Source organism: Martes martes (assembly GCF_963455335.1).
Source record: "Martes martes genome assembly, chromosome: 2".
NCBI classification, from domain to species: domain Eukaryota; kingdom Metazoa; phylum Chordata; class Mammalia; order Carnivora; family Mustelidae; genus Martes; species Martes martes.
Genome location: NC_137889.1, coordinates 3,408,582 through 3,425,059, shown reverse-complemented (window position 1 = coordinate 3,425,059; position 16,478 = coordinate 3,408,582). Strand labels below are relative to the sequence as shown.

Genomic DNA, 16,478 nt, shown 5'->3' with positions numbered 1-16,478 from the left:
TTTAACATTTGTCATCTCTTAAAATACTTTAAAAATATTAAGTATTTTTTATTATATAGTATTACTGTCAGCAAATATTGATAAATGTTGTATATTACAGAAATATAGGTGATACACATAACATTTATATCAAGTAGCATTGATTTATCAGTATTAATACTATTTATGCGAAACTATTTTATATAAGCAAATATATAGTTATAAATATACATGTGCTCGACCACTTATATTTATTTTATGTAAAATCTAAGTCAATTAATAGTGGGATACATATGAAATACATATATGTGATAAATATACACATAGTGTGTGATACATGTTTATAGAATTTGTATTTACTGTGTTAGAATGCCTTTATTTTTTTAAAGATTTATTGATTTATTTTAGAGAGAGAGTAGGGGGGAGGGACAGAGGGAGGTAGGGAACCTCAAGTAGACCACTTGCTGGTTGTGGAGCCCGATGCAGGGCTGGATCCCACACCTCTGAGGTCCTGACCTGAGCTGCAGCCGAATCTGATGGTCAACCCACTGAGCCACCAGCACCCCAGTCAGACTGTCTAAACATAAGGTTCTGAAATCACTTCTACAATACTATGAGAAAGACATTTTCTATGGGTACTCATCACTTGGATATGTATTTCCTATTTTTGAAATCTAAGAATTGACAACTAAGGCTTATATCATTTAAATAAAGTATCTTTATATATATAAAGATATAGATATAGATATATACCAGAATCAATCATAGTATATACATCGATGGGGTTTTTACCATTATCTTTCTCATCATTCAAAGTTATGCAAGGTAACACACATCCCATGCAAAGTATCATAAATTGTCCGGGTCAAATGCTGTCTTTACTGTTCAAAGACCATAAATAATTAGGGACCCTGTGAGATATTTCTAAGATGACCTAAACCATTTTCAAGAATCCTAAGTCAAGGGTCCTTAAATTTGCAAAAAGAGACCGAGGCAGAGATGACACTGGTGGGACCCAAGCTAAGGCTTCCTAGTCCCCAAATGATGGCCACTATGCCTTTGTGGGCGCCAAGACAGGTGCACAGAGACATCTCTGTCTGGTGCTGTCAGTATGCATCCAGTAAACATCTCAGGGTGGCGTGGAGTCAGACCGATAGCTGTGATGACAATCCCCAGGGCTTTCATAGAAATTTCAGGGCCGTTCATTTTGCAGAGACTGTTTACACTGATTCTATACTAACATATTCTTATTTTTCATTTTATTTGAGTACTAAAATAAACATCTCAGTTTAATTTGAAGATACAGGAGGAAAATACTCCCACTTTGAACATTCACTGCCATAGTAATTTTAGCAGTCAGAAGGATAATTATTAATATCACAGCCCTTGTAAGAAATCTACTTGTTTTTCCCTCTGGCAGAAAAACAATCTAGAAGAGGCAATGTTAATGGTGAGAGAATTTGGAGTATTTAAAATTACCTGTACCATAAGATCCCCATAGGTAGTAGTTATAATAATGTTAGAAAGACACGAAGTTTTCAGTGACAGCCCAATTGTCCTTATTTGTTGTGCAGTTGAGAAACATTAAAATATTGAACATTCCTTGATGATGTGCTCATTACTGTATTTTTTAAAAGATTTTATTTATTTATTTGACAGAGGGAGAGATCACAAGTAGGCAGAGGCAGACAGAGAGAGAGGAGGAAGCAGGCTCCCTGCTGAGCAGAGAGCCCGATGCGGGGCTCAATCCCAAGACCCTGAGATCATGACCTGAGCCGAAGGCTCAGGGTCCCTAATTATTTATGGTCTTTGAACAGTAAAGACAGCATTTGACCAGGCCACTGAGCCACCCAGGTGCCCCCTGTATTATATTTTATTACATTGGAAGCTAAAAATATATGTGTATATGCATATATAATATGTGTGTGTGTGTGTGTGTGTGTGTGTTTGTGTGTTTGTGTATGGAGAGAGAGAGCAAGAGAGAGAGAGAGAGAGAGAGAGAATCTCGAGCAGACTCCATGCTGAGTGTGGAGCCTGATGTGGGGCTCAATCTCATGACCTGATACCACAACCTGAGCTGAAATCAAGAGTCTGATGATTAACTGACTGCACCCCCTAGGTGCCCAGGAACTAAAACGTATTTTAAAAATGAATTGCTATAAACTAAGAGTTTGATTTAAGAGTAGACAATAAAACTAGAAATAAGAGAGCATGGCAAAATCTACACCTACAAAGTTAATGGTGGACATTCAAGTACTAGTGTTTCAGAAGTTGGCAAATTGGGGCACCTGAGGGGCTCAGTTGGTTAAGCCTCTGCCTTCAGCTCAGGTTATGATCTCAGGGTCCTGGGATCGAGCCCTGTATTGGGCTCTCTGCTCAGCAGGGAGACAGGTTCTCCTGCTTGCTCTGCTGGTTCCTCCATTTGTGCTCTCTGGCTCTCTCTCCTGCTCTCTGTCAAATGAATAAATAAAATCATTAAAAAAAAAAAAAAAGCACATGGGTGGCCCAATGGGTTAAGCCTATGCCTTCGGCTCAGGTCATGATCTCAGGGTCCTGGACTCGAGCCCCACATCAGGCTCTCTGCTCAGCGGGGAGCCTGCTTCCCTCCTCTCTTTCTCTGCCTGCCTCTCTGCCTACTTGTGATCTCTCTCTCTGTCAAATAAATAAATAAATGAAATCTTTAAAAAAGAAAAGAAAAGCTCTCTCAACTTCTTAAAAAACAAAACAAAACAACAGCAACTAGCAAATTAATGCAACAAAAGAAGAGACAGAGTCCAAACAAAATTCCTGTCGTGCTATAAATTAGGCATTTGGAAAATGTCATCCTAGAAGCTCACACAAGGGGCTACAAGTTCTGCAAGATCTGTTGCTTGAGAGGTATTTCGCTGCTGATCCTTTAACCTGAAATCCAAAACAGTAGACGAAAGCCATGTGTTTTTGCTAATTTAGTTCTGTGTAAGCTATCTCTTTAAAACTGTAGTGTTGCACTTGTAAGGCTTTATAATCCAAATGTCACCAATTTTTATTTACCTCCTTCTATAAACCTTGTAAATATTTGCTTACTATTCTGGGATCGAACCAATTACTGGTAAAGACTAAGTGTTCAGCAGAAACAGGGAAAAGTTACCCAAAATTCTATTATGCGTGTGGAAATATCCTACACGATACTCTGTTAAAACAAGAATAATCTTGTTATACCTAAACGAAATAAATTAATACAATAGCAAAATGGTTTGGAGATTAACAGTTAAGTTAGTGGTTTGTTTTTTTAGGAAGAACTAACCTAAATAAGTTTTATTCTTGATGAGATAAAACTTCTTGAGCATCAAAACGAGGAAATGTATCAAGAAGTAGAGATTGCTTTTTACAGCAGTAAAGAAATACTGAGTCTATTAAATGTGGAAGGAAGAAATGTCAGTGTTGACTTATTTCAAGCTGATTATAGCAGGAAAGTCTGAAGTTTATGGTGCCCCTCAAACACATATGCGTGGAATGGGAAGTCTGTCATCTAAAGGTCACTGATGGAGTGGAGATATTGCTACCAAGGAATTTCAACCAGAATGGTTTCTGTAAAACAACGTGTTTTATTGTTATGCAACTAAACACATGTCACCTCTCTGAAGGTTTAAAATGGTTAGGATTAGTCTCAGAATTGATCCAGCGGACACATATCTTTGGGTCTGTAAAGAAATGAGTATCGACAATAACAATATGCTATAATATATCCCAGGAGCCATGTCACTGAAGAATCCGATTTTCTTTCAATGACTCTTATTTTGGATTATTTATTCCAAAGGTATACAAGCTAAATTTTAACAACAACAGCACAAAAATGGCACCTTCCATGACTATTTTAATTTTCAAGCCAAGCCATGGTTCCAGTACTCTGGAGATGGCTTATGGGCAGCTATGGAAAGCCACTGAGCCTAGTCCTTTTACCACAGGAAAATTGGCACCAGATGGCACTTGAGCGAAGCCTCATGGCTTGAAGCATACAGCTTCCCATGTGTATGTGTGATTGCGGATATACATGAAAACACCTTTTTACTTCACCTTTTGGTACTTAGTGTCTTTTCATTATAAATGGCATATTATTATTAAGAATTTTTTAGAATTATTATTTTGTTCTACATAACATCTTTTTTTAAATTAACATATAATGTATTATTAGCCCCAGGGGTACAGGTCTGTGAATCGTCAGGCTTACACACATCACAGCACTCACCATAGCACATACCCTCCCCAATGTCCATCACCCAGCCACCCTCTCCCTTCCCCCCTCCCCCCGGCAACCCTCAGTTTGTTTTGTGAGATTAAGAGTCTCTTAAGGTTTGTTTCCCTCCCGATCCCATGATCCCATCTTGTCTCATTTTTTCCTTCCCGACCCCCCAAACCTGCCACTCTGCCTTTCAAATTCCTCATATCAGGGAGGTCATATAAAACCTCACTTTAAGGTACAAAGCTCTCGAATATACAATGTTTCATTAGCTTATCGCAGCAAATGTAATGAAAAGAAACTGGATTTTTCGATCAATAGGGTCATGACTCTGGCCCTAGTTTTCTTTCTCTGAGGATGGCTTTACTATTATCACCTCACAGAATGGGTGTATAGATTCAGTCTAACACAATACGTAAGTGACCCTTGGGGTTTCTAGCTGATATTGTATATTTAAATTTAAAATCATCATCATTATTGTAATTATTATTCTTAGTATTTTATTTTTAATTATGCCTAATTATTACACTAATTGTAATTCTTGTCCTCACAGATTTGTCTATAACCTCCTTTATCATACATGTAGTTGTTTATACCTCTGTTCTATTAGTTACTTCTTTCTCTATAGCACTGTTCTAGCTGTACAGTTGGCTGCAAATAGATTAATGTTGAATTTTTAAAAATTTTTTTCAATTTTATTTATTTATTTATTTATTTATTTATTTATGTTGAATTTTAATTGGCAATCACAAGTCATGTCCTCAAGGAGCGGGATAATTTGATGGGAGAAGCAGCATCTTCCTGCTAGACATACTTCATGGGAATCTTGATATTGTGAATCAAGATACTTTGAAAAAGGCATTTAAATATATATACATTAATATAATTTACACATTTTAAATCACAAAGCATTTTACAAACTGTCTAATCTGGATCCGTTCAGCCATTTGCATAGTTTTACATCTTGTTTGAGTTTTAGTTAATACCCATCGGATGTTTCCAGTTTTGATTTTTATCTGCAAGGTTTTGACTAAAGTTTTATATATTTATTAATATCCGTGGCATGTGTCCCATGAGATTTGAAAGGATGTAATTTGACAAAATTGGAGTTAAAATGATATTCAACCGAGGAAATCCTCTCTCGAAAGCATTTCTCTGAGGCACTGGGGATCCTGCTTGAAGCCGACTGAGCTCCACGACGCGTTCCAGCTTTAAAGCTTCAGTTCTTAGGGAAATTAATTGGTCATGATGCTGATGGGATGGGTAGTTGGGATTTATGGAGCTTATTGTTTATTTGTACATAACCTGTCCGTCACCATGTCTTTGTTGTCATTATCCCATTAAAAGCCTATCTCTGTTTCAGAAAACCAGCCATATTTTATACTTAGTCTCTCATCACTTTTCTGTTATCTTCTGCCGTCTGCAAGCCATTCAGGCTTGTCTAACTCATTCTGTGCTCTCACAGAATTCTAAGTAAGTAACCTTTCTGGAATAAATAAGAGACTTTGACAGTATCTTTAAAAAGACCCAGAGTGTTTTGATCTGACTTGGATGGGTACATCCAATTTCTTTCTTTTCTTTTTATTACGATTCCATGGAAGAAAAAACAGAGAAGGACAAATAGAAGTAGACCTTTTTTGTAAGGCTTTATGCTGTGTTTTAGAGAGCTTTGCTATTGTAAAATAGTAAAGTAAGAGCCACACTACGGCAGATGGCTTCTGATAAAAGCAGCGATGCCCACTTACCTCGATGAGGGTGTTTCGTGTGACACAGCAAAGACCATTGTGCTTGGGGGTAAACAGGACACATCTAAGTGACGATAACAGGAAAAACATTGCACAAGTAATATTCTGCACTGGGAATTGAGGTCTCTTTGGGAAATCAATTTCAGAGACTGATTAAGAGACCACTGCTTACTGATTGAGAACTCTGCCCTAGCACATAGTATAGACTATGAAACCATGGGGCTGGAGATAAAAGTAGGGCAGCTATGCCCCCCTTCTCTGTAAGGGATACATTCCCAGATTCCAAATGGATGCTCGAAACCATGGACGGTATGGGACCCCCTACGCACTAAACGTACACAGATACGATAAAGTTTAATTTTATTAATTCAGGCACAGTGACAGACTAACAATTACTACTAATAAAATAGACCAATTTCAACAATATTATCTAATGAAAGCTATGTGAATATTGTCTCTCTCTCTCTTTTAAAATAATTTATTGTCCTGTACTCACCCTTCCTCTTCTGGTGATAATGTAAGATGATAAAATGCCTACATGATGAGATGAATTGAGGTGAATGTATAGGAGTTGTGATATAGCTTTAGGATTTAGGTCACCTGCTTTTGGACCATGGTTGACCCTAGGTAACTGAAACCACAAAAAGTAAAAATGTGGCTAAAGAGGAATGTTCTAGAACCATCAGATTGATATAAGTTGATTTGCTGATAGGACATAGATTTATAACTTGTTAGGATGCACACACATACACACACAACTGTGGCAATATACAAATAACATAAAGTTTACCACATGAAATATTTTCTTTGCATATGATTTGTGGCTTTCAGTGCATTCACATTGTCCCCCACCTGTCACCACCATCCCTCTCAGAAACACTGTAGCTTCCCTACTGAAACTCTATGCCTATTAAACGGTAATTCCGCAGGCCTTTCTCCCTATGCCTTGAGAAACCAGCATTCTCCATCCTGGTTCTATGAATCTGGCCCCTCTTCCCCTTAACCTCTGCATGTCCCTAGACAGAAAGTGAGTCTCTTGTGGGCAGCATACGGTTGTATCCTGGTTTGTTCTTGTTTATCCATTTTGCCAAACTATGTCTTTAACTGAGGAGTATATTAGCCCGCTAGAGCGACAAATCACCAATTGAGTGACTTAACCAACAGAAGTTTATTTCCTCAGAATTCCGGAGGCAGGAAGTTACGACCCAGCTGTTGGCAGGGTTTTTCACGTGACGGCTCTCTCCTTGACTTGTAGATGGTTTTCTTGTCCATGTGTCTTCAGATGGTCTTCCCTCTGTGTATGTGTCCAATTCTCCATTTATAAGGACACCCCTCTTACTGGAATACACCCACCCTAATGACTTCATTCTAACTTAGTCACCTCCTCAAAAACCCTCTCACCAGTGCAGTCACGTTCTGAGGAATGGGGGTTAGGGATTCAACATATGAATGTGGAGGGGAAACAATTCAAACCATACATTCCGTTGATTCCATTTACATTTAAAGAAAGTACGGATTGGAAGGCACTTATTTTTACCACTTTTATTTGTTTCCTGTTTGCCTTACAGCACTCTTGTCTGTCATTTCTTCCATTACCATCTTCCTTTGTGTTCAGTTAATTTTTCTTCTGACCTATTAGGATTCCTTTCTCATTTCCTTTTTTGCATATTCGATAGATATCTTCTTTATGTTTGCTGTGAGAATTACACATAAGATCCTAAAGTTACAACAGTCTGTCTTAAACTGATATCAACTAACTTCAGTCACAAAGTTATATTCCTTCACAGTTCCCTCACCACCACCTTGTGCTCCTGATGTCACAAATCACATCTCTGTATACTGTATACCTACTAATGCATATTTATAATATTTTATGCATTTATCTTTTGAATCATGTAGAGAATTTTTTACATGGAGTTGTGAATCAAAATGACAAAATAGTGGATTTTTAAAATACTTCTTTCTATATTTATCTTTACAAGAGAACTTCATGTTTTCATATTGTTTTCAGTTATTGTCCAGTGTCCTTTCATTTCAATTTGATGGACACCCTTTAACATTTCTTATAGAGCAGACCTATAAGTAATGAATCCTCTTTGCTTTTTTAGTTTTTTTATTTGTTTGTTTGTTTTTGTTTATTTGTCTTTTGCTGTTGTTGTTGGTGGTGGTGGTGGTGTTTGGTCTGGTAGTGTCTTAATATTTCCTTCATTCTTTCAGAAAGTTTTGCTGGATATAGAATTCTCTGTAAATAGCTTTTTTTTTTTTTTTCTTTCAGCACTTAAATATTTCCTCTTACTGCCTTCTGTCCTACCACTTTTCTGCTGAGAAAACTGCCGGGGGGTCTCTTGGTGATGAGATGTTTTTCTTTTTCTGCTTTCAAGATTCTTTCTTTGTCTTTATCTCTTTACAGTTTGATTATGTGTCCCATTGTGAGCTGTTTGAGTTTGTCCTACTTGGAATCTGTGTAGCTCCTAGGATTTGTATATTTATGTCTTTCCTCAAATTTCCTCAAAATTCATATTTAAGACAGTTGTTTTAAAGTCTTTGTCTAGTAAGTCTGATGCATGTGTTTCTTCAGGGACTATTTCTGGAGATTAATTTTATTCATCTGAATTGCACACATTTTTCAGTTTTTTGAATGCCTTGTGATCTTTGTGAAAAACTGCTTTGGGAAGAAACAGCTACCTTTCCCAGTTTTGCAGAATATTGTGGAAGACTTTAAAAATTAGTGATCCACTGAACCTGAAGGCTAGCCTAGCATGAAGACTTAAGGTCTTCTTAGTCTTGTCTGGGAATGTGTCCTTTCCGGGTCTGTGTGTGTGCTTTTCCAGTGCCCCATTCAGATGCTTCAAAATATCTTATTTTCCCCAAAAGCCTCACTCCAGCATCTCAGGATCTTAGCTATTCTGTTACATTCTTCTGCCTGTAATTTCTTGGCCCCAGGTGCCTGCATGGCTGTGGTCGCTGAGCACTCTCTACACGTAGCAGGCCACCGTGCCTTCCGTGGCTTCTGGCTGCTATGCCCCATCTGAGCTCCACGACAGGCACAGGGGGAAAGAAATCTTTCATGTAGCCCACAGACCAGAATATTGCAAACAATTTTCTCTTTGCTTCTTCATCCTCACTGAGGGAACCAGGAATGAGGCCACTGTGCCATGTCAGGGAAGGTATGGGGTAAGAGTAAGTTAAACTTTCATGAACTCTCCAGCTATTATGAATGTGGCTTTTTCTTCACTGGATATTCACTTGGCGGCTATCATCCTCTGACTGGTTTCCAGAGCTCCTAAAAAGTTACTTTATTCCCTCTGTAGTTTTTATTTGGTGTTTCCATGGCAGAAAGAGAGCCTGGAGCTTTCTGTTCCACAATATTACTGATGTCACTGCCCTACGTGCTGGATTATTTTTAAATGATCATGAGAAGAGCAAATGTGTGGGAAAGAAAGTTTGAGAGTTGAATCCATTTCTCACACCATACTGTTAAAGGATTTTTAGATGATATAAAAATCTCAATTAAGAGCTGTAAGAAATATAGATGAACTAATTTGGAATAATGAATGCAGCTTCCTAAGAATGCATTTATTTAATGTGTTCTAGAAACACTTGTAGTTAATGTGGGATTACGTCCATATCCCAGGTTCATCCTAACTGAGCAAGGAAAACTGAATCTTGATATAATTATCATCACTTTTTTATGCATAGTTTTAAAAAATGCTTTTAAGGATTTCAATATTTATCCAGGTATCTGTATTTCCTTCTTACAGAATCATATAAAATATATGTGGGGAAGTTATATATGTGTGTATATATATATGTATATATACACACACACACACATATATATATGATAGTATTATTTATATATTATATGTATTATGGACATATAAACACAGCTATTATCTGTATATACATATGCAGATAATAAAATCATCTATTCAAATGGGCTTAAGCTGTAGGAAATAAGAATTATCCAACAGGATGTTGAGATAGGATAATTTCGGAATTAGTAAATATTCTGTCTCGACTATGACATCAAGGGTCCTGATTCTTTCTATATATCTTTTATCACATCCATATTATTGTTCCCATCTTTGGAACTTAGCAAAATGGTACCAAATCTTCCACATTCAAAATCCAGACACAGTAACATCCAAATAAAAACAGAGATGGTCTCTCTTGGCTCCCTGGAATGTCTTCCCAGGGGCATGGCTACAGACTTCCCCTCATGCCGCACTGAATGGAATGGGTCACAGGCCCATGGCTGAGCAAATTTCTGGAAAGAATGAAGGACTTGTCTTGGTTGCATTAGACAGCTTAGATAGGATTGGATGAGTGTTTGAGTAGCAGTTATCCTATCCAATGAGCAAGTGAGTACTTTAAAATCATTGAAGTACCGTGACTGTATATCATCCCAATAGGAGGGAAGGCTCTTCCCGGAACAGATTCAGGAGAAAAAGCAGCATGTCTATAAAAGAACAGTATTTGGGTTTTTTGGCTCAGTGATAAACATGTTCAATGTTGAAAACATAAAAAGGAGTTTTATTTAACCTGCCTCTTGTATAGGTGTGAACAGATAATTTGTTTCTTCACTTTATTCATGGATTGTGGATGAAGACTTTCTTCTGTATAAGCTTTGACACTTTCACCACTCTGCTCTTTTTTCCCATCATGCTGTTGCTGTGACCTGTCATAAAGTTGTCCATAATGAGCAAATACATTTTTCAAAACTAAATTTTGCCCACTTCATAGAAGAAGGGTTCTAACTAAACCATGCTGGCATCCTTTCACTGGGTAAGAAGCCTTTTTCAGACGTAAGAATAAAGATTCATGTTAATATAGCTAAAGTGTCTTAATTCTAAATAAACCACAGTTTTATTTAAGTTATCATAATTTAAGAATCACGCCTGCTTAACATCAATTTATTCTCTGACGATTTCCCCAACAGCTACACAAAATTACAAGAATGTTTCTCTCTATTCTAGTGAGTCAAGGAGGTGTTGCATTGGTTTCTGACATGTGTCCGGATCCTGGGATTCCAGAGAATGGTAGAAGAGCAGGTTCTGACTTCAGGTAGGTGATACATGGGTTATTTGAAAACCATGCTATTTTCAAATACTTACATGTACATAATTTCTATTTGTTATCCTTAACTACTGTGTCCTTTTGAATTAAAGAATTAAAGATACAACTTCTCAATTATTCTGCAGCTATATTATCTGTAAAACTCTAAAGCATATTGTGTTGAAAACTTACACATGTTGTAGTGTGGATGCTTTTCAGTATGTGAATCAGTCCTAAAAATTTAATCCTAAATATGTATGATCAAAATTTGTCTCCAGAATTTTTTTCTCCTCTTTTTAATTAATTACCTTCCCATATTCTAATGCATTTTGGTTGATGTTTTAAAAAATAAATGGAGCAAAAATTTACCTATAGCCTCACAATTACCTCATTCAGGTTCTAGAATAATGAATATAAATTACAGTCAATGCAATTTTTTTTTCAGAAAATGTTATGATTCATTTTACTAAAAGGACTGTGATGCACTAGAGCTGTGGCAGTATTAATGTAGTGCATTATGATTATATAATTATTTGTATAAATAATAATTACAATATCATGTCTTTGGATTTCTGAATTCCTTTCCATTAGTTCAAGAAACATTTGCCAGCTTACAAGGTGGATACTCATACTGGGAGTAAGCTTCAAAATAAAGAATAAAGGGGCATAAGGGAAACGTTTTCCTCTCCTAAAATCTCACCATTTTTAAAAGGAAAACAGGAAGATAGATATAGAGAGTTTGGGCTGGTAAAGTGAGCTGAAACTAAAAATGTAGTTAAAGGGGAGCCTGCGTGGCTCAGTCGGCTAAGCAGCTGACTCTTGTTCTCAGCCCAGGTTGTGATCTCAGGGTTGTGAGATCAAGCCCCACGACAGGCTCCAGGATCAACATGCAGTCGGCTTGACAGTCTCTCTCCCTCTCCCTCTGCCCCTCCTGTTCATTCTGTCTCTGTCTCTCTCTCAGATAAATACATCCATCTTAAAAAAACAAAAACAAAAACAGGTATACCACCGAAGAAGGAAGATATGTAATTATAGTAGCAATGGTTATTTTTAAAAATATTATTTAATTTTAATTTTTCATTATATTAGTTTCAAGTGTACAATATAATGGTTCAAATATTTTACACATTTCTCAGTGGGCATGAAGATGAGCGTGATCTTAATCCCTTTAATTTCACTCCTCACCACCCTCTCCCTTCTGGTAACTGGGAGTTCTCGGTATTTAAGAACCTGGGTATTTTTGTTGTTGTTGTTGTGTCTCTTTTTTTCTTAAATTCCATATATTAGTGAAAAAGATAAGTAGCAATAGTAATTTTTAAAAGGCTAGAGAAAGAATAAAATTGTCTATAGGCTGGCCGTCATGAAGTTGGTATGATTATATGTATATACACACACACACACACACACACGCACAGTATACACACACAAACACAAATGTGTGTGTGTGTATATAAATATGTGTGTATACATATACATACATACATATATATATATATATATATATGAATAGTATTTTCCCATTAAAATGTAACAAAAGGCTTTTGATTTCCTAGCAGTGTCTGTCCTATTTGAAGCAGATAGAAAGTTGTATTGTTTTCAGGTTAAAGATACAAAGTTTGAGTGTAGTTAAGGAACGGGTGTTTTAGTTCAAGTTCCTTTGAAGCAGAGCCCGAGACGAGGAGGACTCTTTTTCAAGTGATTTTTTTTTTTCTTTTTAATGTGCACTTTGGAGAAACAGAATGGAGGAAGCAGGATAGGGCCAGGGTGATAAAGGAGCAAAGATGCAGCTGCTTTTAACTGGTGATGAGCTTCAGTCCCTGAACCCGGGAGTTTCAGGCCACAGATCACACCGACCCGCTGGCTCCACCTTTTATACCAACCCCGCCGCCCCCCGCCGGTCCATCACTGGCTCCCTTCCTTTGACTCAAGGAAGTTCTCCAGAGCCTGGCTTGGCTCGAGGAATCGTTAGCCCTCTCAGTGGCTGTGATGCATCCTCGTGGCTACGCGGGTCTAATAGAGACAGGGGCTGACTTCCATTATCACGTAAAATATGTCAGTTGAAGGCATTCAGGAATTTTGTCATTTGAAGATAAATAAAATAAATGAAATGTACACTTTTTTTTTAAATTTACACACTCTTGCTAGAATCCATCAAGTTTTTTTTTTTTTAATTAACATATAATGTATTATTTGTTTCAGGGGTACGGGTCTGTGAGTCATCAGTCTTACACAGTTCACAGGGCTCTCCATAGCCCATGCCCTCCCCAATGTTCCATTGAGTTTTTTGTCCTAAGTAATCCTTTCTTATCTCAAAAACGACTACCTCCATTTTCCCTCCCCCACGAAAGAATGTTCTCCGTGCCTCACTTCCAAATAACCATACACATCCTTCCATTAGACTTTGTGGCAGTGAATCTTCATGGTTGTTCACATGTCCATTTTCCCCGTCTGACTCACGCTTCCCTGGTACAGGAATGGTGTCTTAGTCCTCTTGCCTCTTGGCGACTAGAATAATGGCTGCCGCCCAGGCTCTCAGCGTCTACGATGCAAGTGCGCTTTGTGGGTGAGGGAGATTGCCCAGGGGTACTCCGTCACCCCTGAAAATCTTCATGGGAATCTGGAAACGTCTTTGACCTATTTGGCAGACCTCCTTTTATAAACATAGTCAGTTAAGTGCTATCTGGCAATGCCAAATTGTTCAAATTGCATCCTATAGTAAAGAGAGTTAGAGAAACGTCTTAATCTTCAGAAGATCATGAGGAATAGAGAAAAATCCAAGGCCAGTCTCCAGTGTCCATTTAGCATAAGGATACTAATGAAATGTTTTATGAGCATCTTAGGTGACTATGCTGACATTTGTTCTAGCTTGTTCTTACCACAGCCTTATTTCCAAAGAAGAGGTTTAATTTCGGGATAAACATTAGCTCCTAAGGTTGTGTTGATGTGTGTTGGGGAAAGCCAAGGAAGAAACGGACGACCTTATCCCAGATGAGATGTCCAGACTTCCAAATATCTCATTTTCCTGGGGAATCTCTATTATTGCTTACATGTCTCCAAGTTCATGGCAATCAGATAATATAAGGGAAAATGATTTGAAAGATTAAACTTCCTGTAAGATGAAACACAGGGGCACCTGGGTGACTCAGTCAGTTAAGCATCTGCCTTCAGCTCAGGTCATGATCCTGGGATCCTGGGATGAGCCCCACATTGGGCTCCTTGCTCAGTGGGGAGCCTGCTTCTCCCTCTCCTTCTGCTCCTCCTCCTTCTCATGCTCCTGCTCTCTTTCTCTCTCTCTCTGAAATCAATAAATAAAAAATATTTAAAAACCAATAAATACAAGTGTAAATATTTTTGCTATCTTTGAGTGTATATGTGTGTGCATACATATGTGTATATCTACAGAACTGTGACAAGCCAGTTCTACTAACTCTACACCTCAGAGGACTATCTCTCTAGATGATCCTGATAACTACAAATAAAACATTTTTGAGAAGAGATTTTATTTACTTATTTGTCAGAGTGAGAAAGAGAGAGAGAGAGCATGAGCAGGGAGAGGGGCAGAGGGTGGGGCAGGTTCTGCACTGAGCAAAGAGCCTGATGTGGGATTCTGAAATGATCCTGAGATCCCTGATCCCAGGACCCTGGGATGAGACCAGAGCTGAAGTCAGATGCTTAACTGAGTCACCCAGGTCTACCAAAAAAAGCCTGTTTTATGTTTTTCTTTCCAATGTGAATATATTTTATTTCTTTCCCTTGCCTGAAGGATCTGGCAAAAACCTGTATTATGAGATTGAATACAAGTGGGAGACATGAGACATTCCTGCTTTATTCCTTTTTTATAAGTTTTAATTATTATTAGTAATCTCTGTCCCCAGTGAGGGGCTCAAACTCACAAGGTCGAGTTCAAGAGTCGAATGCTTTTCCCACTGAGCCAGACCAGTACCCTCATTCTTGCTTCATTCTTGATCTTTGGTGGAAAACATTCAGGTTCTCATCGTTAAGTGATATTAGCTGTAGGTTTTCATAGATTACTTTTATCAGGTTAAGAAAGTGCCCTTCTGTTCGTAGTTTGTTGTAAGTTCTTACCAGAATTTGATAAAGATTTTGTCAAAAGTTTTTTCTAGCTCTGTTGAGATGATCTGTTCTGTTTGTTTAGTTGTTAATATAATTAATTATATTAATGGATTTTCTTGCATTCTGGGATAAATTAATTTGGTCATGATATATAAATGTATATGTGCTTCTGTTCTCACAAGAGGTAGTGGCCTCTAGTGTATTCTTATATATACTTATATAATATGTGTATATATGACTTATAATGTCTTGGTCTGGTTTTGCTATTAGAGTAATGCTGGTCTAATAAAATTAAGTAGGGAATATTCTCTCATCTGTAATATCCTGGAAAGATTTTGTGTAGAACTGATAATGTTTCTTTCTTAAATTTTTGAGGGATTTTTCAATGAAGTCATCTGGAATTGGAATTTTCTTATGAAAATTTTTAAATTACAACTTTTCTTCTACTTACAAGCTAATTCAGATTCTCCCTCTACTTGAGTATGTAGCTTTGACAGTTTGTCAATCTCAAGGAATTTTTCAATTTTTATCCAAAAAATTGTCAGATTTATCATCATAATGTTATTAATAATTTTTCCTTATTGTCTTTGAAATCAGTAGTGATGGCACAGTCCTAATTTCTGATATTGGTGATTTGAATTTTCTGTTTTACCTGATACATCTGACTAGTGATATGTCATTGTTATTAATGTCAAAAAAATACATCTGGTGTCACCAGTCTTTCTATATCAGTGTTATTTATTTTGTACTCTGTTGATTTCTGTCTGGTCTTTTATTATTTTCTTTCTTCTGATCACGATAGGATTGACTTGCCCTTCTTTTTCTGGTTTCTTAAGATGGAAGCTGTGATTTAAGACCGCGTTCTAACGTGGGTTTTCGGTGCACTGTCTTTCAGTCTAAGGTGGAGTTCACTACGCCCCATAAGTACTATGTTTTCCGTTGCTCGCCGTTCAGAATACTGCCTGTTTTCCCTTGTGATTACTTCTGGGATCCACAGTTTACATGAAGTGTTCCAGCTATCTAGGGATTTCCCAGGAACTGTGTGGTCAGAGAACATGCTTTGTACGACTCGAGTCCTTTTCAACTGACCGAGAGTTACTTTCTGCCCTATAATATGCTCTATTTTTGCAAGCATTTTATGTAAACTGGAAATAATGCATATTCTGTCACGGTAGGTGAAATGGTCTGTAGATATGGATTAGGTCAAGTGGGACAGTGTTGTGCACGTCTTTACTATCCTCGCTGATTTCTGACCATTTGTTCTGTTATTGAGAGAGGTATATCGACATCCTTTACTGCAATTGTGGATTTGTCTATTTTTATTATAGTTTTATCAGCTTTTGCTTCATGTATTTTGAAGCTCTGTTACGTACATGTTTAAAGTTGCTTGTATTTTTAAAAAAATT

General features: G+C 37.4%; 1 protein-coding gene across 1 annotated transcript in view; it reads left to right on the top strand.

The window, feature by feature from the left end:
- CSMD1 (CUB and Sushi multiple domains 1) overlaps positions 1 to 16,478 on the top strand; it is a gene marked incomplete at both ends in the record, with an annotated part of 1,981,616 nt that overhangs the window by 1,381,778 nt on the left and 583,360 nt on the right. Inside the window, one exon of the mRNA XM_080796866.1 lies at positions 10,920 to 11,007. Coding sequence (XP_080652992.1) covers positions 10,920 to 11,007 — 88 coding nt within the window. The remainder of the gene's footprint in view (positions 1 to 10,919; positions 11,008 to 16,478) is intronic.